Below are 27,097 nucleotides of genomic sequence, written 5' to 3' on the forward strand. Positions count from 1 at the left end.
GAAGGCTAGAGATAGCGGTCTGTTACATGTTAAGGCTAATCAGCCTACACTGAATTTCTAGCGTGGGATGTAGTTGAATCGCCGCGGACCAAACCGAAACAAAAATACTCGCTACAGTGCCGTCCAAACAGGTGTTGTGGACCTATTTCACAAATAGCTTCCTGATAATAACCGTTTGTTTCTCTAATTTCATCTGTTACCAACCCATTTGTTTTCGGTTACTTTGAGTTTCCTTTTATCGCACAATTTTTTCTCAGCTTTGCATTTTTTACAACTTTTACCTAAACAAGTCCACCTAAATGAGATTTAATTACAAACCTCGTTAATTAAAATGTATTGTCTATTGAGCTAATATGTGGAACAATAGCATTACGAACAACGTCACGATTTTTAACAAATCTACGTATTGGCTCAAACAATGATTTTCGACGTGGGACTATATTAAATGAAGGGATTTTGGGGTATTGTGGTAAATATATCATTATACTAAGCTTGACAGCATGACAGTGAGTTTCCAATCAAATTATTACAATTATACAGGGATATTTCTCTATATATGTAATTAGTGAAAGCATTTCAATAAACTCACGTAAATATGTCAATTAAACAAAATACGTTATTAGTGCAAAAAAGTGGCTGTAAGCTTTATGGACCAAATTGCTTCTCTTCTGTGAAGAGTTGGAGTAGTTATTCCAAAAGTTATAGTTTGAATGAACTAAAGTTTGAATCGTATTATTAAAGCTGGGAGCAAAGCTGTCATTCTGTTGAGCCACGCTTATTCAATAGGAATTGCATTGCTGTCAAATATGACAGTAGTGTTATCAGTTCGTATTTTGTATTTCTGTATTTTTTAGAATTGAAAAAAGTAAAAACACTGGTGATTAGAATATACCAAAGAACAATTCAATAAATTGGTTTTAACAACAGAAAACTAAGATATTCAGTCCTGGAAGCTGTACGTGTTAATGTTATAGGTAGACATATGATGTAGACACTATGGGCAATTTGGGATAATACTGGATGTTTTTAGTTTAATAAACTGGGTTAATATGGTGGTATAGAAAACTGGTGGCAACTTAGTAATTTAAAATACATAACACTATCACTCTGAGTCTTGGCACTATTACAATACTAAAATCAAACTGGCTGGGACTTCTAAGAAACAAAGCTTTTGCTGCAGAACGCTTTTCAATTAATCTACTAGTAAAATCTACTTAAAACTTTACAAATTCAATTCAAATACTGTTCTGACATTAGCCTTAACCACTAATTAGGCCATATTGGAACTTTTGATAAGCACCTTGGAATGGAAACTTAAGAATTTAGTCGTCTTTAGACTGTTGGTTTTAATGTACTGCAAACGTTCTTGAATTTAATTACATAAGATCTTCCAAACCATCTAAATGAAAAATGAACTATAATCCATATTTTTGGAAATTTGCGGAATCGTCAGGTCAAATTTTCACTGTTCAAAGGTCACGTGACTTGTGATTTTTCGATCATAACGGATCTGAAAGAAAAAACGTATATATCCTCTATCTATATCCTATATTTGTACTTTTTTTATAAAAACTGAAATTGTAGACTAACTGAACTACTAATTTTAAAACTGAAATTAGCTTTAAGTGGATCTTACTTAGTGGAAACCTGTAGTTCTAAAAAAAGTGCCTCGAAATTAAATATAAACTCTCCAGCAACTGAGAACAATTTTTTTACTTATAATTATTGAAGAGTTGGAGGTCAACAATAGTCTTAATGTCGTTGAATGGCTGTGAGCATATCAACAAGCTGTCAGGCTTTCCAATTAAAACTTATTTTTGAAAATAAATCAGTTCGTAAAATCGCATCAGGCGTCAGCTTAGACTGGCCACTAGATCATTAAATAAATATAAGATACTTTCTATTTTACTAATTAAATGGTATTTATTTTTCCGCTAATTGGAGACTTATAGCCGGTTCGCGAGCTAAACCGGCTTAGAATTGAAAGCAATTCGGCATGATTCAATTGTGAGCAAACAACCAATATGATCTCTTCAGGCCTCTTGTTTGAATAATTTTGTTTATATTACCTCCGGGTTATTTACACTGATTAGTCTGAGTTTTCACATTATTTTCGTATGTTAACTAATCAGTCTCGCGAAGTCGCGAACATAAGGTGTGAAAGCACGCCAATGGCCTTAAAAAATCAAAGCTCGGCTTTGTCCTTGTCAAAATACATATCTCGGTTTCTAAGAAGTCACTTAAGTGCGAGTTAATTATTTCTAAAGCTCGAATTCAACGACTGTTCCGGTAGTACTTTAAAAATGCCGTTTTGGTTTCGACCACCGCATACAGAGTGTTTTATGTTTCGGGGCTCGGAATTTATGCCTCTGATACGGAAAAACGCTACCGGCGTGGTAGAAATGCGATACCGGTATTTAAGATTATCTAACTTGTTAGCCCCAGGACTTTCAGGCATGTGGCTACAGGATAATTACAACCATTTATATATGTCAACCTTGATTTAAGACAATTTTTTTCGGGCGTCAACTTAACAAGAGCATTTAGGGACCTAATTTCTGTTAGTTTTCATTACTGACAATCATAATCCAACAAAAATATTCAGTAATTTTTTTAAATTATAAGTGAGATTTTCAATTTACTCCTTCATGATCTACTACGCAATTATGTACCAAAAAGTATGTTTTAAGCCTGTCAAATTTTAATATTTTTAATGCAAATAATCACAGTTTTATAACCCTCTGTAACAGCGGAAGTTGCATGCCACTTACGGTGTTATAATAATATTATACATCGTGTAATTATTTAATCCTGCATTTTTAGTACGATTAACGTATAAAATAACGAGATTATTCATTAGAGTATTAATAAAGTATAAGTTTCGAATGCAAATAGCGTTATAAATGTATGCTGAGCTTAAACTAGATCATAAAAATTTCCTTTGATATATGCATCGGTTGCACAAGAAAAGCAGGTTTTTAATTGGAAAATGCTTCCTAGATACGATTGCTAATTAGAAAAATTTCCTTGATGTTAAAAAGTAGTTGGTGAAGGGATGATTTTTGGGTTTAACGATCAATAAACTGCTATTTACAACCTGTAATAAAAATTTACAGTGGTTCGTTATAATTTATTAGGTGCTAGGCTCGTTCAAGAATGACATCCTAATGAAATAGGCTTTATTTTGTTGAGTGATTTATGTTGAATGTCATCATTAGAGTCTGATGATCGGCTTGAAAAAGTCCATAAATGGAGAGGAACCATGCCAATCAATCTGTAAACGCTTCCAGTTTACCAAATATCCTGTTGGCAGAAGGCCAAGCCGAACGCAATTTCACTCGTTAAATTAAAAAAATAAAGTAGTACAATACACTTTTATAGTGCTTAAAAATTTGATTAAATTTCGATTCTTTACAGGGGCAGCTTCGGGACCAACGCGATATTTTATTTGAAAAGACTTCTCTATATTTGCACAATAAGTTTTGCCGTTAATAAATCATAATTTTAATAACCATTATATTGGGTATAAATTGTTGAAGATGACAAGTTTTTAAAAGGTGTCATGTGGACGTGTAACACATAAAAGATTAATTGTATTTCTTAGTTCGGCTAAAATCGATACAAAATACAACACTGCTGGTGGATGACCCACAAACTCTAAACTGTCCCTGGATGTTTGCCGAGCTGACAGTATAGGAAGAGAAGGGTTTTCCTTTTAGAAAAAAGTATTTAGGCTATTTCACTACTCGTTCCCATACCGAGTTGATGAGTACAAAATAATAAAATTTTGTAACTCGCTTTTAACTGACTAAAGAGCACATAAAATATCAAACTAGATTACCCCATAGGGTCAATTTTAATCCGTTTCTTTCTGTAGCCCACCTCGTAATTTCCCATTCACAGCGGTGTTCGAGTGGACCCTTTATTTTTTATTGATAATTTCGATTCTCTCTTTCTTTCTACCTGTCCTAATTTACTTTTATCTTTTAAACCTATTCCTACCATCATAAATTGTTTCGAACCCTGTACTAGGATTAAAATGCCAGAATTATATCTCCAACTAATATCATCCCCAGCTTAAAGTATTTAGATTCTTCTTCGCTTCAGACTCTGTTCGCTTTTTTTTATAATCCACAGAACATTTACTCTTTTCTTTTGCTCATCTCATTTTCTTCACAAACTAAGTAAAAAAACCAGCTGTACAAACAGCACAATTCCTAAGTCTATATATTATAAGATTATTAACTACAAATTAGCCAACCGATTTACATACGACTTCACAAAGTTTATTAATATTAAGACTTTTATATACCAAGCAACAGCAAGTCTACTTAACGGTTATTTATGATTACTCTCCTCGATTAAAATATGTGAAGCTTTTTGCTTTTAGGCATTAATAATAATAAACTTCGCATTATACTTTCATTTCGAATTTGCTCGGACCGTACGCGATGAACACCTAATTTGTATCGCAGTAATTTATAGCAATAATCACTATAAAGTCTTCTATAATGTGCTACAATAACCTTTGCACGTTTTATGACAGCGATATGTGCTTGTTAAAAGTTAAGTATGTTTGTCCTTATTTAGAAACTCACCTTCATGCTCTATTGCTCGATGAAGCAAATTTTATTTATTTCTCAACTTTCCAGTAGATACCGGTTGAAAAATGTATAAGGAAATAAATTAAGAGTTACGATATATTTATTGGTAGAATTCAGTTTAACTTACCACCTCTAGAGAGATCCTCGTGAATTCTCAACAGTAAATAATTTAATTTTTTTAGTTGGAATTATTGCCATTATTTTGTTTATATTTTAGTTCGATTCACGTTTATACTAAAAGTTTTACCATTAAATCCAAGTTTATTAATTTTGTAATCCTATATAGAATATTGAATTTGATGATGGGACATAGAGAAATGACTAATTGGGGCAATTTTACTTTTACGTCAAGCCAACGGTTTCACATATTTTCGAAATTTTTAAAAAAGCAATTATTAGATTTAGCTAGCTATTTTACTTGATTTTCACAATAATTGTTCAATTTCCAATATTCAAGAAACCTTGACAGTATGCAGAAAACATTGTGATTTCAGGGCCAATCGTGATAATCCACAACCAAAGCGTCATCTCGAATTAAAATTACATACATTCATAGCATGACTAGGCAATCTAAAAGTATGAAAGTTGTTATAAATATTAACAGGATTTTAATAAGCTTGTAATAGTTAAGCCTCAAGGTTAATATTAGTCCTGGGGTAATTAAATAGTACACATTAGGTTCCATCTAAGTAGTCTTCAGCGTTTTTATGAAATTGGTGTCTGAGTGACACGAGTAATTTGGCATTCAAAAGACTTTCTACATTGTATAAGGTTACAGATGTTTCGACAACTGATAACTCTACAAGTTATGTTATAACCGAACTAACGCAATAAAAGTTAATTATCGAAGGCGTTACCTAATAGCCGTTTGAAAATAAGGGAAAGAAGACACGGACAATGCTATGTAGCTCAAGTTATTAATTTTATTGTTGTTTAGCTTCAGTAAATAGACCTTCACTTAGTGTAAACACGTAATTGATTGGGATAATCTATTATATATCTGTTTTTAAACACGTCACACCATCAGCAGATCTAAAGGAAGTCTGATTGATTTTGATAATTACATAATTAAGGTTAGATACAATTGAAAATGATACAATTGGTTTGTTTGAATAATAATTACCTTAAAAAGTAGTCTTGGTCTGCTCGCGCGCAAAAAAAACACTGTTTAAGCAATTAATAAAATTTATTTATTTATAATATTTTCAAAGATTTTCATCTGTGGAAGATATAAACTAAGTATCTCAAATAATAGAAAAGAATATTTCGGCTTTCCCAGTATTGATTACACTTACGGTTGTTCTGCCTCTTATAGATAATATATACAAAAGACATCGATAACAAATTTCTTGGCTTAATAGCGATAGTTTTTTTGTACATCTAATTAAATATTCGAACTGGTGGTATTGCTCCTAAAGCTTTCAATACACGCGTGATTAATGTCGTCTTTGTTCATTTTACCTGTATGACGCAGACAGTGAGTGTCCGGTAGGATTGGGTTCCTCCTTAATTTAAATATAAGTATATCACATCTATATTGTTAGGTTGTCAACAAGCAGCAAGTCAACGTACTGCCTAGAATTTAAACATAACAGGTATTTAAACAAAAACAACAATTTTAAATCTCATATTTGCATGTTCGGAAACAAATTGTTGACTCGAACTTTCGGAAACTGGTACTGGGAGTGAAAAGAAACATGCTGGGATCATATTTCTTCCAAACGAAAACGTAGATAGAATAGACATTTCAAATGAAACAAGTATATAACAATAAATATCGTTAAAATTCGTGACGCAAACCTAACTTCACTGTTCACTTAACAAATCGCGCAACTATTATTTTTAATGTTTAATTAAATTAATCTGTTCCTCCACCAAACCACACTTAAACAAGCTGTCCGGCTTCGTTCAATCTAAAAGCAGTGTACTGGTTCATAAACATGAAAACTGCTGATAACAAGTAACTTCGGTGATCTGAACTCCTTTAAGGCTGATCTCACACTTCTGCTGATTTTGAGCTTATACTGGGTGTCCGACTATGAATTACCACTTTATGTCCATTCCTTTCCACTAGAACTGCGGTCTGTCTAGCTTCGTGCTCCTCTCCGTCAAGGTCTTCTTCATCTCCATCTTCTTCAGGTTGGCCATCCTCATCAGCTGATTGGTCTGTAGCACCACGAAGTCTTTTATGCTTTCTCCAAGCATTCTGTATTAGCCTAGCACAATATTCTTCTCTCTGTCTCCAAAGAGTTGAACTGACTTGTTCGTAACCAACTTCGCTAGGCTTGGGTTGTACTTCGCTTAGTTCAGCAGTTTCATCTATGGCATTTCCTTTACGAGCAAAGAAGTCTTTAGTCAGCGCATCCAATATGTCCACGCAGTACATCAAATCGCCTTTACAGATCGGTATATCCATGGACACTATTTTGTATTTATTTGGCTTATGTATTTGCAAAGGCGGTTCCAGGACGTCTAAGAAATCGGACAGCTGATCATAGCGGATGTACTGAGTTCCATCCGGATCAAACTGCTGCCAGATTTCGTAGTACATATCGTAATCATCGTCCGTCAATCCTTCTTGGACGTCTTCAGTAGCTTGAGAATAATTCTCTAAAATGACGGCAATGTACATGTTTATTACTATCAGGAATGATATCACCAGGTAGCTTAAAAGGAACGCTATTCCGATGGTTGAGTTTCCACAATTTCCTGTTTCGCCTATCTCGTTGTCAGGTTGTTTGCAATCTTCTTCGTTTATGATACCATCCAGAACACCGTCCCACCCAGCTGATGTCGACATCTGCCAACAAAACCACATTAATCAGTTAACTATTTAAATTTTATCAAAGAATAAAGTTGTGCTAATTTTCAGTTTTTCTAATAAACATCTTATAGAAAAGTGTTTACCTACATTTAATATGACTTTCAACTGACAATGTCTTACCTGAAAAAGTAGTATCATAGATTGTCCAAACGTTTTGAAATTATAGACGTCGTCAAGTCCACTCTTGTCCTTGACGTGCATGAAGAACGACATGCCGAAGATGGCGAAGATAAACATAACAAGGAAAAGCAGCAAACAGATGTTGAATAGAGCAGGCAACGACATGGCAAGTGCGAAGAGCAATGTGCGAATTCCTTTAGCTCCTTTGACCAGTCGAAGTACTCGACCCACTTTCGCCACCCTTACTACCCTGAGTAGCGTTGGTGATACAAAGTACTTTTCGATAATGTCACTGAGCACTAGCCCGAGAATTGATAAAATTACTACTACTAAGTCAAACAAGTTCCAAGGCTCGGTAAAGTAGTGATAACGCAAAGCGAACACTTTCATGAGGCACTCTGTAGTAAATATAACTATGAAGATCATATTTAAATAGTCCAAAACTTTGGTAAACGTCTCTTTTTGTTGGTAATGATCCATTGTCATTGTCAACATGTTGAGTCCTATGAACAACATGATAAACATGTCAAACTTCTTATTTGTCACTATTTCAAACACTATTGCTTGGGGTTTCCACTGAAACAAACTATATTTTAGTATTTTGTTCCAACACTCTTTGTCTAACTCACCCTTGGCCTTGGTATGGCTTTCATTGGCTTTTTAGAACCCATTTTCTTCATGGCATTATAGTATTTCTTCTGATCTTCAGTCATGAACATCTCCAATGACCCTCCTGCGTATAAACAAAATAATTTATTAGAACTTCAAATCGTTAAAAGTCATTTACGTGCTTTAATTTACGCTTAAATAATCAAATACTTATCTTCTTTTTCTGTTCATTAAAATTATCAATGATGACTCCAATAAACAGGTTAAGAGTGAAGAACGAACCGAAAATAATAAAGAACACGAAGTAGAGATACATGTAAATATTGGTTTCTCTGATTGGTTGCTTGTTGAGCTGGAAATAAACCCAATTAACCTAAACCGTATGTAATGTAAAAGGAGTTGTTACCTCTCTGGAGTCTATAGCATCATTCATAATCTGGATCCAACCTTTAAAAGTGGCGACTTGAAATAAGCAAAGGTATGCTTTTCCGACATGGTCGAAATTCATGGGTGAATTGTCCCAGCTGTAGTTTTCAGCTTTGCAGGCATTGTAGTCTGGGATAATTTCCCAGCTTAGTGTGGTCTTGTTGCTATCCACACACTTTTGAAAACACACACAAATTTATTTGATTACGTGAAATTTGGAAGGAAATAATTTATGACCTAATTTTCATCCAAAACATTGAACTTACTTTATGGTATTTTCCTGCAAATAGCTGTACTCCCATTATAGCAAAAATGAGCCAGAAAATTAAGCACACCAACAACACATTGAAGATAGAAGGAATAGCTTGTACTAAAGCATTTACCACTACCTAAAGTCAAATGAGCTTTAAGTTTACTAGCAAAATTAGTCACTAGTCCACACTAACCCTCATTCCCTGCATTCTAGACATAGCTCTCAAAGGTCTCAAGGCTCGTAGCGTTCTCATAGTTTTAAATGCTTGAATACCACCAGCGCCACAAAGTGAAGCTATGAAGTTAATCAGAGACACCATGACAATAACAAAATCGAGCCAGCACCATGCGTTTGTGAAGTATTTTTGGAAACCCAAAGCCAGCCACTTGATTAACATTTCGAAAAAAAATATTACGGTAAATATTCTATCCATGTAGTACAGGATGTCTTGGAGTATTGGTCTTTGTGAAAGATGGACGTCTTCGAGCGCTAACGCTAAGCTACTTAGTAGAATCATGGTAATCACAGCAGTTTCAAAATATTTATTCTCGATGAGTTGAAAAGTTTTATAGCGCAAATTGCCCCAGCCTTGCCAAAAAGGTGAGTCTTCATCACCCGCCAAAAAGGGAAACTTCTTGTAACAAGACTCAGGGAAGCAGTCTGCTGAATACTCGTCTAAGATGATGTCTTCAGTAGCTCCGTCCATTATTAAATCTTCGTCCAAATGTTCTTCTTCTTGGCAGTCACATTCATCTTCATCAATATCTTTAAGTTTCGTCATTTAATATTCAACTGATAGACTGGAAATTGTACAAACCTTCGTCAATCCCTAACTCCTCCTTGCTGGCATCTCGCTTTTCTTCTTGATCATCCAGAATATCTGCACTGCCTTTATGGCTGTCTTCTTTGAATCGATTTTTGTGACTACCATAAGACTTGTTGCTAATTTCATCATCTTCCAAATGACCTATGAAATCTCGGTGGTCAAAAATAGAATTGCCTATAGTTTTAGCTAAGTTGTTGATGTTGTTCATATGTTTTCCTTTTTTAAAATGTTGTTTCATAACGTCACCATGTATAGTAAATTCCATCCCCTCTCCTATAGTAACTTCCAGTTTATCTTTAGAAGACTTTTTATCTTTGAAAATCATACCGTCGGCTATTATATCGTCTTCTGGAATATCTAAGCCACCAGATCGAGTATCTAGAATTTGGAGTTACGTTATTTGTTTTATATTTAAGTAAATTGTTTTACCTGGTGGTTGATCAGATATCTGATTGGTCAACTTAAATCTGATTAATTTCGCAAAGTGCATACAATTTGATTTAATCCAATTTATAAACCTTCCTATTCTATCAAAAGCTTCAGCTATTTTGTTTGTGTCGTTATCTGCTGTAGGTGCTGACAAGCTCGAGGAACCGAAGTTACTCAAAAGCAAGGCTAAGAAAAGGTTAAGAACCTAAAACGAGAAAGGTGTAAAGATTTTATATTTATCTACTATGCATAAATACATACCACAAGATTTCCAATTACGACAGTAGCCAAAAAGAATGGAATACACGATACATCTCCCACTAACATACAATCCCACATAGATTCTATCCATTCTCCACATAATACACGAAATACTATCATAAAAGAGTGCATGAAGTCTGTAAAATTCCATCTTGGCATTGAATGATCCGGAAATCTATCAACGTTATCTGTAGAATTTAACAAGTTTGAAATAATAAAATTTAGGGAAAATATCTTCAGTTGTCATTACCCCAGTAATTCTTTCCGAAAAGTTGCATACCCATTACGGCAAAAATAAATATGATAATGCACAAAACAAACGTTAAGTTACCCAAGGCACCCATAGTTCGACCCATTATAGATATGAGCAAATTCAACGTTGGCCAGGATTTCGCCAATTTGAATACTCTTAGCTGTAAAAAACTTTGTTCAGTTATCTGCTAAATTAAAGTATGAACTAGCCTACCAATCGGAAGGAACGTAATACTGAAAGCCCTTGAACTCCTTCCAAACCTAACTCCAACAACGATAATGCTACAATAATAAAATCAAAGATGTTCCACCCTTCTTGAAAATAGTACTTCGGACTCATGGCTATAAGTTTCATGGTTGCTTCAATCATAAATGTTGCAGTGAAGAACTGGAAATTTCACATTAAACAATTTGATTTTTTTTAACAACGATACTTACATAGTTTCCACTTTTCAGAGCCCTTTCCAGATCCGGATCCATATTGTGATGATCCAAAGCCATAAATAAAGTATTCACCACAATGCAGAGCGTAATAAACAATTCGACAAAAGGATCGAATACCACAAGACTAACATACTTTTGAATCTGTAACCAACACCAACAACAATCCCACACGCAAAGTGTGTCGATCATTTTCAACGTAAATTCAAGAATCTTTTCCTTCATCGTTGGTTCATCTTCCTCTTCTGCTTCCTCGTTATTATTCGCTGAGAAATAATAAACAGCCACTAAATGAAGAGATAAAAAAACGTGAGATTGACCACACTCTTTGCGGGAAAAAGAGATTTTGCTGCTGTGCTACAACCGTTCTTAACCGATTCATGGGTTAAGATGTTTTGAGTTTTTGTAGTGGTTTGTTTTGTAAGCTTAGATTGTATCTCATAAAGATTATTGTGAAATACAATTTTAAAAGAAGGATAGAGTATTGAAAGTTGACACTTCAAATGCATTAAAGTAGGAAGGAATAACACCATCGAAATTGCTTGTTTAGGTTTCGTAGTACCCCTCTTTTGATATCGGTTAAGAAAAAATAGTGAGAAACACTTTGCTTTAAACCTACGGTGCTTGTACATATTTAAATCAATGAATTTGTTTATTACGTTGGTGTAAAGTTATCCATAAAATTCTGGATTATATTTTGGGGGAGTTAATTTATTTTGCTTCATCACACAAAAACATCGTGCAAATAGTGCGAAAAAATCAAATACCTAAACTATGATAGGTCATGTAATCCTGTTGCACAAACTTCATGGATGAACTTTACAATAACCGTAATTATTTATATAATAGTTTTCTTTCTCAAAATCTACTTTTTTAAAATTATTTCCATAATACCCTTATGCCTTTAAGGATATTTTAGAACTAAAAAAGTTGTTACGGTGTGTTCCATCCAGATTAAATACTTGAAATGAAATGATGTTCTTTTATGCTACGAAGTCTGACATGCTATTATATTAAATATTTTGAGCATTTTGTTAATGATGTTACCTTTTTAGGGCCTTAGTGATAATATTATCCCAATGAAAACAAACACCTTTAGGCTGGAAACTAGTTGATAGGTTACTAACTTGGCTTACATGAAATACTTGCCTATATCTACAGGGGATCATTCACTAAAATACCCTAATAACTGTGCACTATAACACTGACTGTAGTGCCAAACACTGAAATTACTGAACATTGAATTTACCTAGTAAAAGATGTTGGTTATTTAATCCTCAGAATGATTTTGCATAAAACATCGAAGTTAGTCTCAAGATTAATGTCATGACTCAAAAGCAAATTGCGATGGTGTGTTTTGTTAAATCAATTGCTAAACTTTAACCTACTCACCTCCTTGTTCCTCCATCATTTCTTGACCCGCTGCTTGCTCAATGATATCGTTCAAAACCATAACATCTAAAACAATAAGCAAGTTAATAACCTACAAAACATACTCTACTAAAACAGTACCTTTCATATCAACAACAGTTTGCTTCTGGAGAACGTTGTCAATAAAGGGATTGTCGAGGGCCTTCACTTTCTCGCTTATATGGCTAGTTGGTCCATCCTAAAACCCAAAAAATCATTCCCAGATCATAACAAACTGAAATCTATTACATAGTCTCCCATTTTGGGCCTTCGTGGAAACTCCAGAAAATTATTAGCATTTATCGCTGGTCCATTCCTCATCGATCGATGCATCAATTGAAATTCTTTAGTTAGAATTTGTTTTCCATTACTGCCAAAACCACCCAGAAGGTCGGCATGAGAAGTATAAGACATACGTGACGCATGTGATGTATAGGACGAGTGACGTGATCCTAAAGAAAATTAGCTATGAAAAAGTGTATAACGTTTTATAAGTCTTCTGACCTAAATTAGCATAATACATGGGAACCACCATAGCACCATTCTCCTCACTCATGGGAGTAACAGCATTCGAATCGTCAGCATAAGGCAAATGTTCCTGTGCATCCAGGTAAGTAGATAAGACTAGAGGTTTGCGTTCTCCAGGTGGAGCCACCATTCTCCTGTTGTTCCTCGCAGTAAACTGGTGGGAGCCTCTGGAGCCACGGCGCAGATTGAATGGAGATCCAGGAAGACTCAGGCTTGCCTGGACACGGGACATGGTCTATGCATGCGCGCGGCATTTACAACTATGTAACTTAACTCCAGTTTTGTGATTTGAATAGTTTGAATGTAAGGATAAGAAGCTGCGTGTCAAATGTGTATTAAAGATGTTCAAACAGGATCTTATCATGATATGCGGGCAACGTTGTTCTGCTAATTATTAGCAAGTAAAAACAGTTTTAGGTAAAGTAGAACAATGTTGATTGCATGTATGAACGACCCTGTTCATTTGCCCTTATCCGTAAGATTTTCATCACTACGTATTATATAATCACGCTATGGTATTTTATGTTGATAATGCAGACTGGAATTTGCAAAAAACGAAGCTTCATCTATAGTGTATGATAATAAAAATAAGCATCCTGCAGCAGATGTTACTGTGCGAAATAATAATTAGACACAACAACTACAATGATAAGTCTGTTCACCAAGTCTGGACACTATAATTGTCATGATTTTTATTTTTCATAATTTCCTTCTTTGGTTAAACCTATAAATCATATAAAATGAAAGAATCTGCCTTAATATTATAAAATAAGTCCTAGTTTTTTAATGTTTTCTTGGTAAATGTAATAAGAATCAGGACACTTACAGCGCTGACTTTCCGTATCTTGTTGAAATTAGTGGGTACTCTTCTCTGCTCACTCACAGAATCTAATCCTTCCGATCTAATGCTCATCTTTTCTTTATTGTCGTCCTGTCCCTTAGGTTGGTTTACGAATAGCTCGTAACTATGGCAGGAAAAATCCGATGGTGATTTTACTATATCAGTACTACCAGCAGCTGCTTTTCCTGCAGCTATCCTAGCTGCATCTTCTGCTGCAGCTGCCCTAGCATCCGCTCTATTTTGCTTAGCTATTGCCGCTTTCTCAGCTTCCTGAAATAAAATTTTGAATCATTTAATTCTTTCTTACCACCACCACCATACTCTTATTGCTTCTTCTTCAGCCGCCTCTTCCTCTTCAGCTTTCTTCTGCAATTCATCGTACGACATTGCTACTATAGCTAAGATTAGATTCACTAAATAAAATGATCCCAAAAATATAATCACAATAAAAAATAGCATGTGCCAAGGACCAGCTGATCTGAGAACCTGGAAACAAAACGTGACAGTAAATAATACAAATGCTTTTTTTTAACTTGCTTACCAACTGATATAAATTTTCCCAGTAATCCTGAGTCATTAAGCGAAAGGCAGATAGAAAAGCCCACCCGAAGGTGTCAAAACTAGTATAACCGTAATTTGGGTTAGCACCGTAGCCTTGCAAGCAAGTATAACCGGGTTTGCATTGTCCAGCACCAGAGGAATTTCCACAAAGAGGAATTTCACCCTTATCTTCGTCGAAATACCAATTTGCTGAAAGGTCAGAATTTTATACATCTAGTTTTAGTTAAGTTTAGGTTGACGAATTTGTCTTTTTAAACCAAAAATGTATGTTATAGTATATTTGAAAAGAGTACAGAGAAAATGACAGAGCATGGAGATAAACACCAAAGGGTTTTTTTTCTAGATTAATGAGTAAATTGTAGACGGCCCTACTAATGTTGGACTACAAAGGATGATTGTTATGGTAAAATTTCTAGAACCGACATGTTATACACTTTGACGTAACACAACCAATCGTAAGAATTAAAAAAATCTTTTCCTTGTACTCTTTACATAAACTTGTAATACGAAAATCTTACATTTATTTTGGTTGAACTGCTCCCAGTTTTCGTGCGTTAGATTACCCCAAGAACCATCCATGGGAAAATTTTTAATACATTTTTGCGTCAACACTCCCATATAAATTTGTAAACCCATAAGGGCAAAAACGGAAAGAGAAAACATCGTTAAAATTATCACATCGCGCAGATTTTTTACAGATTCTATCACGGCACCTACGATGGTCTTCAAACCTAAAAGAGAGTTAAAATGTTTGAGCGCAGGTCAAAATATCGAGCCGAAATTCTTACCGGGCACAATGGCGACAGTTTTTAGGGCGCGGAGTACCCTAAATGTTCTTAAGGCAGCTAGATTTCCTAGGTCTATACCCATAGTGACATAACTGAAATTTACATATAGGAAAGGAGTCAATGTAAGTTGAATGGGTGATGATAGGTCTAATGTGGATATCTATCTATGTATTCTATATCTAGCTATTAGTTCTAGCTTTAAAATCTAGATTTCTATTGGTCTTTCTATTCTACTCACGCTAAAGCTATGACTACGAAGTCGAGCCAGTTCCATGCATCTCTAAGGTAGGTGAACGGTTGAAGAATAAATCCTCTTGCCATCACCTTCACAGCTGATTCGAAAGTATAGATACCCGTGAATATCACTCTGAAAATTACAAAATATCGCTCTATCTACCCTAAACAGTAATTATAAAGCGTGGTACTATTAAGGGTGCTACTCTAAATGAAGACGTACAAAACTTAAACTTCTCAATTATTGAAAATTCGACTCGACGAAGGCTAACATAAAGGAATTAAATTTGACTTTAACTCTATCAGTAGCCCTCTTTAAGGAGGTGGTGTCAAATGTCAAATCGATAAATGTATATTTAAGAAATCCTATTCTAATACTAAAACTTATTAAAATACAACTACACTTCTAGCTATAGATACTTACTCGGTTGATTCTACTGTTGGAGTAGTTGGCATGATCATGAGGATGCAATTGACTAAAATGGTTGTAATAATAAAAAGTGAAAATAAGGGATGTACAAGGATATAAATGGCAACTCGACGGATTGGGTTAAAAGGATCCAGTATCCAGAGAGCGTTTGTTGCGCTAAATCGAAAAATGTCCTTTCCTTTGCTAACTACCACGAATGTCTGGAATAATACAAACTAATTAATAATCTAAGAAAAATGCCACAATTTTACGCTCTGATTAGGCACACGCCTTGAAATATAATTCAGGTCCTAAAAGGTTTTTTTCTGATTATATAAATAATTAATATTCATACTCTAGACCAACCAGAGTGACAGATTTTTTTTAGAACAATAACTTTCAAATTTACTTGGTTATCTTTATTAAGACACTCGGTCCTAAATATTCAACTTAATAAACTTTACGACATCCCATTTACTAGCCCTAATCCATTAGAGTAAATACTAATTGGCCCTTGATTAATTAAATATCAAGTAATCCAAGCAGACATGTAACTTTTCATGTGACTGATAAAAATGGCTTACCATTTGGTTGCTATAAAATGGATCGATGTCTTCAAGAGGAGTGCTTGCAAGTTCCGGTGGAAAACTACCCTGGAGTCGTACCGGAATAGGTAACCCTTGCTCTAGGGTTTGATCAGGTTGGGGTCCTTCATCTTCGTCCTCGTCTTCATACCGAATCTGTCACATGCGAATGTTACATAATACGCAATTATGAAAACTGAGACCTTGAGCAGGCATTAGACATCCTGAAAACTAACAAAAGACAGGCAGGAGGTATGGCTAATGCGTGCTTGGGCCGAAACGGTATTTTTTCAGTTCAGATATCAGAATTCAAGTTTTTAAATCAATGGTACAACAAAAAGTTGACTGTCAAAAGAATTCTGAAAACTGATCACTAACTTTGGACTTAAAATGCTTAACACAAACCTGCAGAACACAAAAGAAAGTTGTTCAAAAAACTTATGCATTTAAATACAACTTTCATTAAACCTAACATAATAAATAACATCAAGTGTAGTCTAGATTAACAAGAAAATTTGTGTGGAGGGGTTGTGTCAGTGCTCAGAATCTGTGAAAAGCATCTATCAAAATTGGCAGTTTAAAACGAAAAATATCAAGATTCTTTACACTATTTTTGTGAGTGGTTGGTACCAAGGGTCTCAAATCAGATTTGAACATCATGCATCTGGTTTAGGTTTGAGACACTTTATACTCGTAATTGGTATGTTTTGGGGGTTGTTTCTGCCCCAACAGAACTAAAGTGTAACTAACTACCGCCTAACCACTGGCAGTCGTTAAAGCACCCCTAAAATCCGCTAAACTCTAACATACAAAACATTAATCCATTACCATTCTAAAACACTCTATGAACTACTCAGCTTCAATTTCAAGAATAATTGTTACTGAAGTGTTAGAGGTGAGATTGTAAAGTGAGGTGTTCTCCACGGGACCTTTGGAACCAAACCATGTGGACGAGGTTTCAATCTATTCCTATATAAATGCTTTCAGTGTAAGATATTGTGTAAAGCTGTTCAAAAATGCACTATAGTGGCTTTAAGCGGCATAACGTAAACTGATTTTCAATGCAACTGACGATGGTTTGTTAATTTAACCCAAGTTTAGTGTTTTTATTCGGTCAGCCCCCATTTTATAATCCATATATCGTCAGGTGCATATCTTCTATAAACAGCTAAGAAGCAAATTTCTGTGAATACTTCCAGTGGAAAAATCATCTTACTTCTTTTTTCTTTTTCCTGCGTCCGAAACCCGGCTGCAATGAAGGGTTGTACTTTAACAATTGTTAGAAAAAATCTAGACAGGTTGTGTAACCTATCATTTGCCAGGTTTATTTTATATGAGACACAGAAACAACATTTAATGTTGAACATTTAAATATTACACTGATATGATTACTAGAATGACTTCATATGCAGGTACCTACGTAAATGAGTGAAAATGCTTTAGACGTTATAACTTTCTGTTAGACTGTGCAAATAATGGTCAATGTTAATGATGGAAACAGGATGCATTACTAATTAAACATAATTGCTAAAGTTTGGAGAAGAACGACGCAACTAACTCAAAACAATCACAAAGAAACTTTCTGAGAATCCCAACTTTATTATTTAAAGTTCTTGTCTTCTACTGTATATACACAGACAGACGTAAACGGATTCGACCAGATTTCATTGCTTAGTGGCTTCAGACCTCTTTAAATTTTTAAAATCAAAAATACTGGTTGGTAAACTTGAATCAATCATTTAGAGCTGGTATTATTTTATACATCTCCTGAGCTAGTAGCATTAAAGGATTTAAATAGAACACCATGTTCTTGTTACGTATATTGCAAATCGATAAGTTTTCCCATTCAAGTACACCTCTTTGTTTGAAATGATAAGGGTGGTTGTACTTGTTTTAGTTAAAGTTTCCAACATCAACTGATTGTTATTGTAACATTGATTACTCCCCAGCTGAATATACAAACGCTACTTTCTGAGGCTTATAAATTTAGGTCAAAGGTGGAACTAGGGCAAATGTGATGAGTAATATATGCAGTGTGATGTTTTATTGAACGGATTATGAACAGATGTCGATGGAATATACGCTTTCACACAACCCCTTATTTTTAGATAGATGCTACACAAACTCCCCAAAAGTCTAAAATGCGACACGTGTCCAAGGTCAACAACTCCACCTCATTCAAAGTTAATTAACCGATAAATGAAACTATAGAGATTATTGATTTATCGTTCGGTAAAATCTATCCAATCAGGAGTTGACTCACACACAAACACTTTCTCTATCACTCATAATGATGAACACAAAATGACATAACAGTTTCAAAATTTCCTCTTTTACGACTGTCAATAAATTGAAACCTGAAACAAAAATCTATTCCCAGATTACTTATATATTTGATTAAGGGGCACATAATGTGGCATTAAACTTACGTGTTACCTCTAAGGCACGGCATTTTCCTATAAAGTCACTTTGAAAGTTTAAAGTGGGTTTGACCCTTGCCCTTAGCAAAGAAATACGATATTTTCAACAACCTATCTTTATCTAGATTGTAGATAATGCTAGAATCAATTTAAAAGTTGCTGTTGTATATTTTTCTTTTTAAAATGTCGATAACTGGTTTTATTCTATTAGTAATATATGTCTAGGTGAATATGAAGTTTACGGATTGACAGATTATATACACAGGGTGATATAGGTAATATCAGATTTACACCATTTCAGAACTATGTAATGGCACATGTCGACTGTTGAGATTGACATTAAATTTATTATACTAAGTTCGGGCTATGGCACTTTGAAGTATCTTATAGATTAGAATTTAATCTAAAAATATGTTAAACCTAAAACTGATGTATTTTTTGATTGTGAGAGAAAATAAAGGGATTTTGAAACTGTTATGAGGTGAGAATGATCAAAAGTCACATACTTCCCCCTCAGCTCTCTTCTTTTCGAGCTCTTTCTGTTTGGCATGTTCTTCTGCAATTCGAGCTTCGATGGTGGCCAATGACTCACGTGTGAATGGACGGAATAAGCTGCGCTCTTCCTCAGAATATGAGTCAGAGGCGACGGACATCTCTCCTCTCGCCTAGGCCGCCACGATACCCTGTAAAAATATTCAGAAAAAGTCAAACATGTTATAAACTAGTAGTAACTTCATATTATGATGTCACATAAACTGAGAGTTCATGATTCTAATAAAACTTTCGTTCACTAGTCACATAAACCAATAAAAAGTGTCATCAATTGTAGAAGAAAAATTAATCAAAGAATATAAGTTTTTAAACGAACTTTGTGGAAGTAATAAAGTAAATATCTTTGGAGTTGAATAAAGTTTAATTGAGCTTCTCTTAAGTTAATACCCGTTCTGTGACATCAATGAGTACTTATTTGAGGTCAAGTTGAATTTGATTCGTCCTTGGGCTAATTAACAGCCGGATCTTTCACCTCGACATTTCAAGCAGAAGCCCAAAGTTAGTATCCAGAGCATAATAAGATTATTTAAATTCAGTAGGGGCATACCGCTCTAGTTTCCCGATATTTGTTTGTTTGGCAAGGTTTATTATTCTTCTTGAATCCCCCTCCGTGGCTTATAAACATGGCAAGGAGAGTATAAAGTTGACTGTAAATTTTCTCCCTTGGAAACTGCAATTCAATTATTTTGTCCAACGAAAAAGGTTAAAAAGGGTTTTACAGCTTTTTCAAAATTTAATTATTCTGCACTGAGGACTATCCTAAACATGTTAACTGAAAATTTGCACTATTTCAAAGGAATTTCGTAGTTTACTGGTCTTTAATTTGGGATTGACGTGTAATTACCAATTGAATGGACATATGGAGTTCGATATTAGGTACTCTACTGAAAATTATTCGAAACATTTCTGATTATCGAGTTCCCAGTTAATTACATGAAGCTTTATGTGATCAAAATTTTACTAATACCAATTAGCACACAAATCGAACATTCGGTGAATTGCTGTGTAGGATGACGAAGTATAGAAAACAAAAGGCATTTAAATCTGTGACGTAAACTTCAACTGACAATACGAGCGATGTGTTTGTCCACCGCCTACTATACAAGAAAGTCTAGAAGGTGCTTGTCAAAAATTCCAATATGGCGGGAATAGTGTTGACAGTTTGTATTGTGGAAATTGAGTTTTTTGAGGATTAGATGAGTTTTTACGATTTAAAATCAAAACTTGAGGTTATTTGCGTAAGTTATTTTTGTTTGCTGCCGGTCATAAGTTTTTCAAGCCGCATTATAACAGCAATTCAGGAAAAAGCCCAACCGTGTCAGTTTACAAAAAACCAGATCTAACTCAACAGTGGTTGAACACTTTAAAGTGGAATGATTTTACTCCAACACTATACTCAATGGTAAGTACTTTCTAGTACAGTAAACTTATTAGGTACTTGTTACATGCACAGGTAGGTATGTGAGTTACATTTTAAAGCATCCTTCAATGTGAGAGCAACAAAAATAATTTTTAATGAATCTTCTTGGTAATAACATAAGAACCATTTACCAGTTTTGCTTACCCAGTTTCAAGGATTTACAGATTTTCTTACATTGAACAGTGTTTAAACTAGTTTGCTGTTCTTTCCAAGACAAATGTTCTAACCAATTTGTTTAGGCTGGACTTGATTGTGTATTAAAATCCTTATCTATACATATCTGGATCAGGAATGAACCTTTTTTTGATTTTTCACTCACAACTTGCAATCAACTACACGAAACAGTTCACATTTTAGGCTTTCTAGCAATGAATAAAAAAAATATAGCAGGAAGGAGCAATAGCAAACAAAGGGGGTGACAGAAACAAGGGGGAGAGGGGGAGTAATATGGCGGCCGTCAACTTTCGCTTGGCACTATAAAACACTATTATTATTGTCCACCGTACAACTTAATTTAAATTTGCAAAACTCAACTGTTAAAGAACCACAAACAAACAAAACAAATTAACACTAAATACAAACAACAAATTTTTGCGGGTTTGAAACTCCAAACTGACAATGACTTTGCGTCAATTCAACTGCGCAGTAGGCGAATGCGCAATCAACTTCCGTCCCCCTCGCTTAATGCACAAACGGGTTATAATTTGTATTATTGTTACCTCCTGATACTTGTTCTTTTTCCTCATTGCTTTCTAGTATACAGGTGTGGTAAGTCCAAAACCGCGTAACGGACAGAGAAACGTACATTATTGCATGCGCGGGACTAAGACAGAAAACGAAAAAAATATCAAGTAGGCCATATTTTCAGCGCGCTGTTGCCAAACGCCAAGTTATTTTGTCGACGGTATTTGAGTGATACTTGGCGTTTAGCAACAGCGCGCTGAAAATATGGCCTACTTGATTATTTTTTTCGTTTTCTGTCTTAGTCCCGCGCATGCAATAATGTACGTTTCTCTGTCCGTTACGCGGTTTTCCTATGGTCGGTTTTGGATTTACCACACCTGCATAGGGCGGTGGTTTGTCTTAACTGTTCGGGGTTGTATACTTCGGCCACATTCGTTTTTACGCTTCATGGAGCGAGCAGAGCGTTTTTGACGTCACAATGACGTAATTTGACAGTTGGTCAAATTATGGTTTTGCCTAATTTCGTCATCGTGACGTCGAATACGCTCTGCTCGCTCCATGGAGTTTGAAAACGAATGCGGCCTTCAAGTTGTGACGAGCTGTCAAGTGTGAAATAATTTAAAAACAAAAACAAAGGATATGACAACCGTTTTCAGAGTTTCTTAATTGAAGATGGAAAACTGGAAATTTCCCTAGTTGGCTTAATATCACCCCACGTTTCTATTTGATTTAAAATTATAATCGAGGGGATATTAACCTAAATATACCGGGATATTCCAGTCTCTACTAAATATAATTGGCCACCCTAGTTTGCCCCAAATAGAAACTGACCTTGCCTGGAACGCTAATCAGACCACAATAATATATTTACTTTGACAAAATGCTGTTTGAATATTCAAATAAATCAAGTTCTACACTTACATACCAGTTTGACATGTACTTTAGTTAAGAACCTCAAAAAATTTTGAAATTGATAAATAATTGAGCTATTTACAATTAATAATTATTCACTAGCTCTAAAAAGTGTCTCAATTTGCGCTAGTTAATTTTGCAGGTACACGTACAAGTCTGAAATAAACAACCCTAAAGCACGTGATTATAAATATTTTAAATAAATTCCAGTCATGGTGAAGGGTTTAATACCAAAACTATGAGACCGTTCGATGAATATTTATTACTTAGTCATGACAGTTGAACTACCTTAAGCAAAACAGTGTCAATTTGTAATTTTTATTCATCTCAATCAATTTAAATATTATCAGATAAAAACGATTTTGTATAGATAAAAACATGTTTGTATCTAATTTTCTATGAAACATTACATTTTGTTGACAAAAGATGTAATAAAAAAAGTAAAATACTAACCTCCTGGATATGGAATAACTTTAAGTTTATAGCTTAATATTTTACTGGGTAACATCAGTCAAGTGTACTATAATATGTAGAAACAAACATACATTAGGTAATTAGACTGAGGAAGATTAAACCACAATTGATTATAGCCAAATGACTAACGTAATCTACAAATTGAACGACTATAGTAAATTACATATCAATACTCTTTTACGTCAATAATAGTTTACTGTACTTAATAGAGAGAATAAGTATATATTTTTAGTAATCAATAATACAAGGATTTCTGCTAAAATATCAACATAAATATAAATTTAAAGTTATAGATTGAATGGAATTAGGTTATTACATAATGCAAAAAGCCTTAGCTCCTGAATGAACTAGAAAAAGTGTACCAATAAAAGTAAATATGGTTGGTGAATAATTGAAATGAAAATACAATTATTTGTTTAGTTTCCACAAATAATTGTAGGGTAAACGTTTTATTGGGCATGATGAATTTCCGAAGTAAAAAGCTAAAATTAGATGGTAACATTAATAGAAATATAAATTATGGATGAATTCTCAAGCAAAAAGTCGATTACAACTCGAATAAGGAAATTAAAGCGGTTAGAAAGTGTAATCTACAAACAAATCAGTATAGTGGTAAAATAGCTTTAGTAAATGTACCTAAAAGAATTTACGTTGGTAGCATGAAAACATGTACGTGGTGGAAAGTTACCTTTGCTTCTAGCTTTGTTCATATTCTCCAAATATAGAGGAAAATATATATGTGTAAAGGTAGTTTTTTGGGACACCTAGAACACTGAAACACTGTACACTTCATTTAATAATGTTGCTTAAAACGGCCGAGGAAAAATAATATTTATATGGTGACAAAACGGAACAGAAGGTGACGTGAGGTCTGCGGCAACGTCGGCGCTATGACTGTTTTAGCATAGCCAGTGGCCTCTGTGCGCGGCTGCTTTAGTACGGTTGGATCGAAAATACCCTCAAAATTGAGCCAGAAAAGGGTCGGCCCTCAACTGCGCCACTACCGGTCGAATGTCAGCTTTTTCTAGGCTACAAACTCATAATGTCACTTTTTAAATACTACATAACGTCCTACTTTTACTTTCATTGTCTACCACACACACAAAAAAGGTTTTAATCACGAATAATTGTGTGCTAAGTCTTAAGGGAGCAACAACAAAGGGTTGAGATTTCTTTGTAAGTGAAAATGTGAGACGAGATTTAGGATTCGAGTTTTGTAATCTCCATATTTAAAAAACTGATATAAAGTAAACGTGAAATGTCTTAAGTAGGCCTTAGAAAAGATACTTCTATTTTACGTTAACTATTTGTCAATTACAATACTATCAGACACATTAATGTAAAAAGAATACACATTTTTATCGCTAAAAGATTTTTGGGGTAAATTTAAGAACTTATAGATAATTTATATGTGATTTTTCCATCCAATTGTTCAATTCCAACATAAATCTAGTCAGAATATATTAACATACATTGGTGCAAATTATTACAACATAACGTAAATTCACCGTGACGAAGAACACGAGTTTTCTAATTATTGAACAAAAATCTCTGCAGTGTTTTGCTATTTGTTTTAAATCTCAATTTAATCAAATTTGATTTTAAAATACAGGGTGTCTCTAAAAGCTTTATTTTTAGTTTTAGGAGAAAACTTTCTATATGAATGTGATATCATGATAGTGATTCAAAGATTAACTTTACAGTGTTTCAAAAAATCAAAACTTGTACGACTTAAATTGTTCCTATTCATTTCAAACCGTTTAAAATAATACCAACTTTACAGGTTTAATGTATATTTATAACTTAATTAAATTATGCTTACTTGAATTACAACATTAGTTTATATAATTAAAAATTAATATCCAACATGTTATTTAATGAGAGTAAGTTTGGTTAGCCACGTAATTTTGTATAGATAAAATTTATTTAGAAGTACAAGACTAAGTTTAGTAGACCTCTTGTATCTATCACTTTCGTATTGAAAGTTCTCTTCTAAAACTAAAAACAAAACTTGTATATTGTATAATATGGCATCTCATTTAAAAAAAAGTAAGTTTGGGTAGTCACGTAATTTTGAGACAACCTGTATAGATAAACGTTATCTAGAAATATAGTAGACCTTTGTATCTATAACTTTCGTATGGAAAGTTTTCTTGTAAAACGAAAAGTAAAACTATATTTGGGTGGTCTAAATTCAATTAATAACCCTGTACATTTTGTAACGTTATTACTATCAAATCTGGTACTTACGGGTTTTTTGAGATACAAAACCCGAATTTGGACACATTTTTCTGCAGCCGTTAGAGGGCGCTTTACAGTGTACTTCTGATGGTTTTAAGTGACCGTAACTTTTTTCTCGGTGTAATTTTCTTATTTATTTTTTAATAAAATGATGTTTTAAACATTATAAAGCCAAAAAGGTATGAAATGTTTCTTCAAATTGATTCACTCGATTTTAATAACTTTTTTGAGGATTAAAATGTATTTTCTTCCCCTTTCTGACGACCTAATAATCTTTTTGAAAGTTTTTACGGATCCGAGTATACAGGGTCTAACTGAGGTATAGTCAAAAAATAAAAAATTCGGTCTAATGCCATTTCTCGCAAAAATATTCTTCTTCTCCTCTAATACAGGATAGAATATACAAAAATGGTTATTTTACAGTTTTTCAACTAGGTCAACAGTAGCATAATACAGATAATAAAGTGGAAACATCGAGTTTCCAACGTAATACGCAAAGTGAAGAGGGATTGAAGTTTTAAAAAATGTTGCTAACAAATTATGTAATTTTTACAGTAATCTAGGTCAAGAGTTGTCGAATTTTTTTTAGGGCAGATTACAGCTATTTAATAAAATTTTAATCATAGGATTTTGTACAGGCCTTTTAAAACCCAGTATAAAAAGGGGAACTTCTGACCTCTCTTTCCTCTATTTCCTGATCTAATACAGGATAAAACATGCAAAAATGGTTATTTCACAGTTTTTCAACTAGGTCAACAGTGGCATTATAAACTAGAAACAGCGAGTTTACAACGTAATACACAAAGTGAAGAGGGATTGGAGTTTTGAAAAATGTTGCTAACAAATTATGTAATTTTTATAGTGATCTAGGTCAGGAGTTAGCGAATTTTTTTTTAGTTGTGTTTAAAACATTTTTGTAGGCCAATTTAATAGAGTTCTTAGCGAGGCTTGTCATCGATTTTGCATTATTATATCTAAAATGCGGCACAGGAGAATGTCAACAAAGAGAGTGAGTTTCCTTTTACTTAATCCATTCAATTGAATGACTGCTGTTGTTTTATCTATGAGCCACATCAGTGAAAGGAAACTTTCGCCTCCGTATTGACCATAAATAAATATATTATAAAAATACTCCTTTGCTTCATTTGTATCTTTGCAATAGTCTAACAACTGCATTTATTGATTTTTTACGTGCCGAAGTAATTAATGAATGCAGCAAACCTCAAAGTTTGTAAATAAAGTCTTGAAGCTTGTTTAAAAGTAGACTATGAAGAAAATTTAATACTTACATTAGCAATCTTTTTAATTTTCTTGTATCCAATATGAGATATTCTAATAAAAATATCCATATTCTCCTTGAATCTCAGAATAGTAACCATCACGTCGCACATTATAAAACCACTCGCGAGTTCTTCCACATTTCCTTAGGAAGGTAATCATATTCGAAAAGTCCTATTTTCTAAAACGAGTCTTTAACTTGTAACTATAAGAGCGCCATTTTGTTGACAAACCTCAGTGTATTATTTTAAGTGAGCTAAAGCAGAACATGACCTTTGGTGCTATCTAAGTGTTTAACATTAGTAACTCTTTTAACATTGTAACTGAACATAAATTATCCATAGCACCACACGATATTTAATGTTGTACACATTAAGTGTATCACGTGCGACCTCATTGCGTCTGCGTAAAGATTCCTGAATGACACGAAGAAGGTTTGAAAGCAGCACCCATATCCTTTATATTAAGAACTGGGCAGACTTATTGGCTGTATATGACGTCAGAGGACACAATATTGCGGAACACGTTTCCAAGACAACTAAACGGCGCTATGTTCGTATGCCAGTGAGCTTGATCAATAACTGAGAGGTCGGATCTACTATTTTTCCCATGTTGCCGTTAGGGGCAGCTTTTCACCGCCCCATTTGATCGGAAACGCTGCACGCACGATTATACTGCATTATCTCGTTCCCTTATTGCTATGCAGCACGGAACAT

At 34.2% G+C, this 27,097-nt stretch overlaps 1 protein-coding gene across 5 annotated transcripts; it reads right to left on the reverse strand.

The window, feature by feature from the left end:
* Positions 1 to 5,771: 5,771 nt before the first annotated feature.
* para (sodium voltage-gated channel paralytic) lies at positions 5,772 to 26,957 on the reverse strand. Of its 5 annotated transcripts, none has more exons than XM_081993949.1 (28): positions 26,393 to 26,957; positions 19,327 to 19,503; positions 17,617 to 17,649; positions 16,401 to 16,556; positions 15,832 to 16,037; positions 15,412 to 15,540; positions 15,174 to 15,265; positions 14,904 to 15,116; positions 14,366 to 14,574; positions 14,146 to 14,310; positions 13,867 to 14,094; positions 12,960 to 13,200; positions 12,705 to 12,907; positions 12,558 to 12,654; positions 12,438 to 12,503; positions 11,043 to 11,332; positions 10,819 to 10,992; positions 10,603 to 10,765; positions 10,353 to 10,540; positions 10,092 to 10,296; positions 9,654 to 10,040; positions 9,030 to 9,601; positions 8,850 to 8,972; positions 8,564 to 8,758; positions 8,372 to 8,509; positions 8,178 to 8,285; positions 7,549 to 8,124; positions 5,772 to 7,404 (listed from the first exon to the last, which is right to left on the reverse strand). In XM_081993949.1, the coding sequence occupies exons 2-28, from the start codon at positions 19,471 to 19,473 to the stop codon at positions 6,601 to 6,603; spliced, it is 6,108 nt and encodes a 2,035-aa protein (XP_081850075.1). In that variant the 5' UTR covers positions 19,474 to 19,503; positions 26,393 to 26,957; the 3' UTR covers positions 5,772 to 6,600. The 5 variants fall into 5 exon arrangements, with proteins under 5 accessions (XP_081850075.1, XP_081850073.1, XP_081850072.1 ...); XM_081993947.1 differs by having other exon boundaries at positions 13,810 to 14,094; XM_081993946.1 differs by having other exon boundaries at positions 12,960 to 13,218; positions 13,810 to 14,094.
* Positions 26,958 to 27,097: the final 140 nt, after the last annotated feature.

Source organism: Ips typographus, linkage group LG16 (assembly GCF_016097725.1).
Source record: "Ips typographus isolate SLU linkage group LG16, UJ_Ityp_2.0, whole genome shotgun sequence".
Taxonomy (NCBI): domain Eukaryota; kingdom Metazoa; phylum Arthropoda; class Insecta; order Coleoptera; family Curculionidae; genus Ips; species Ips typographus.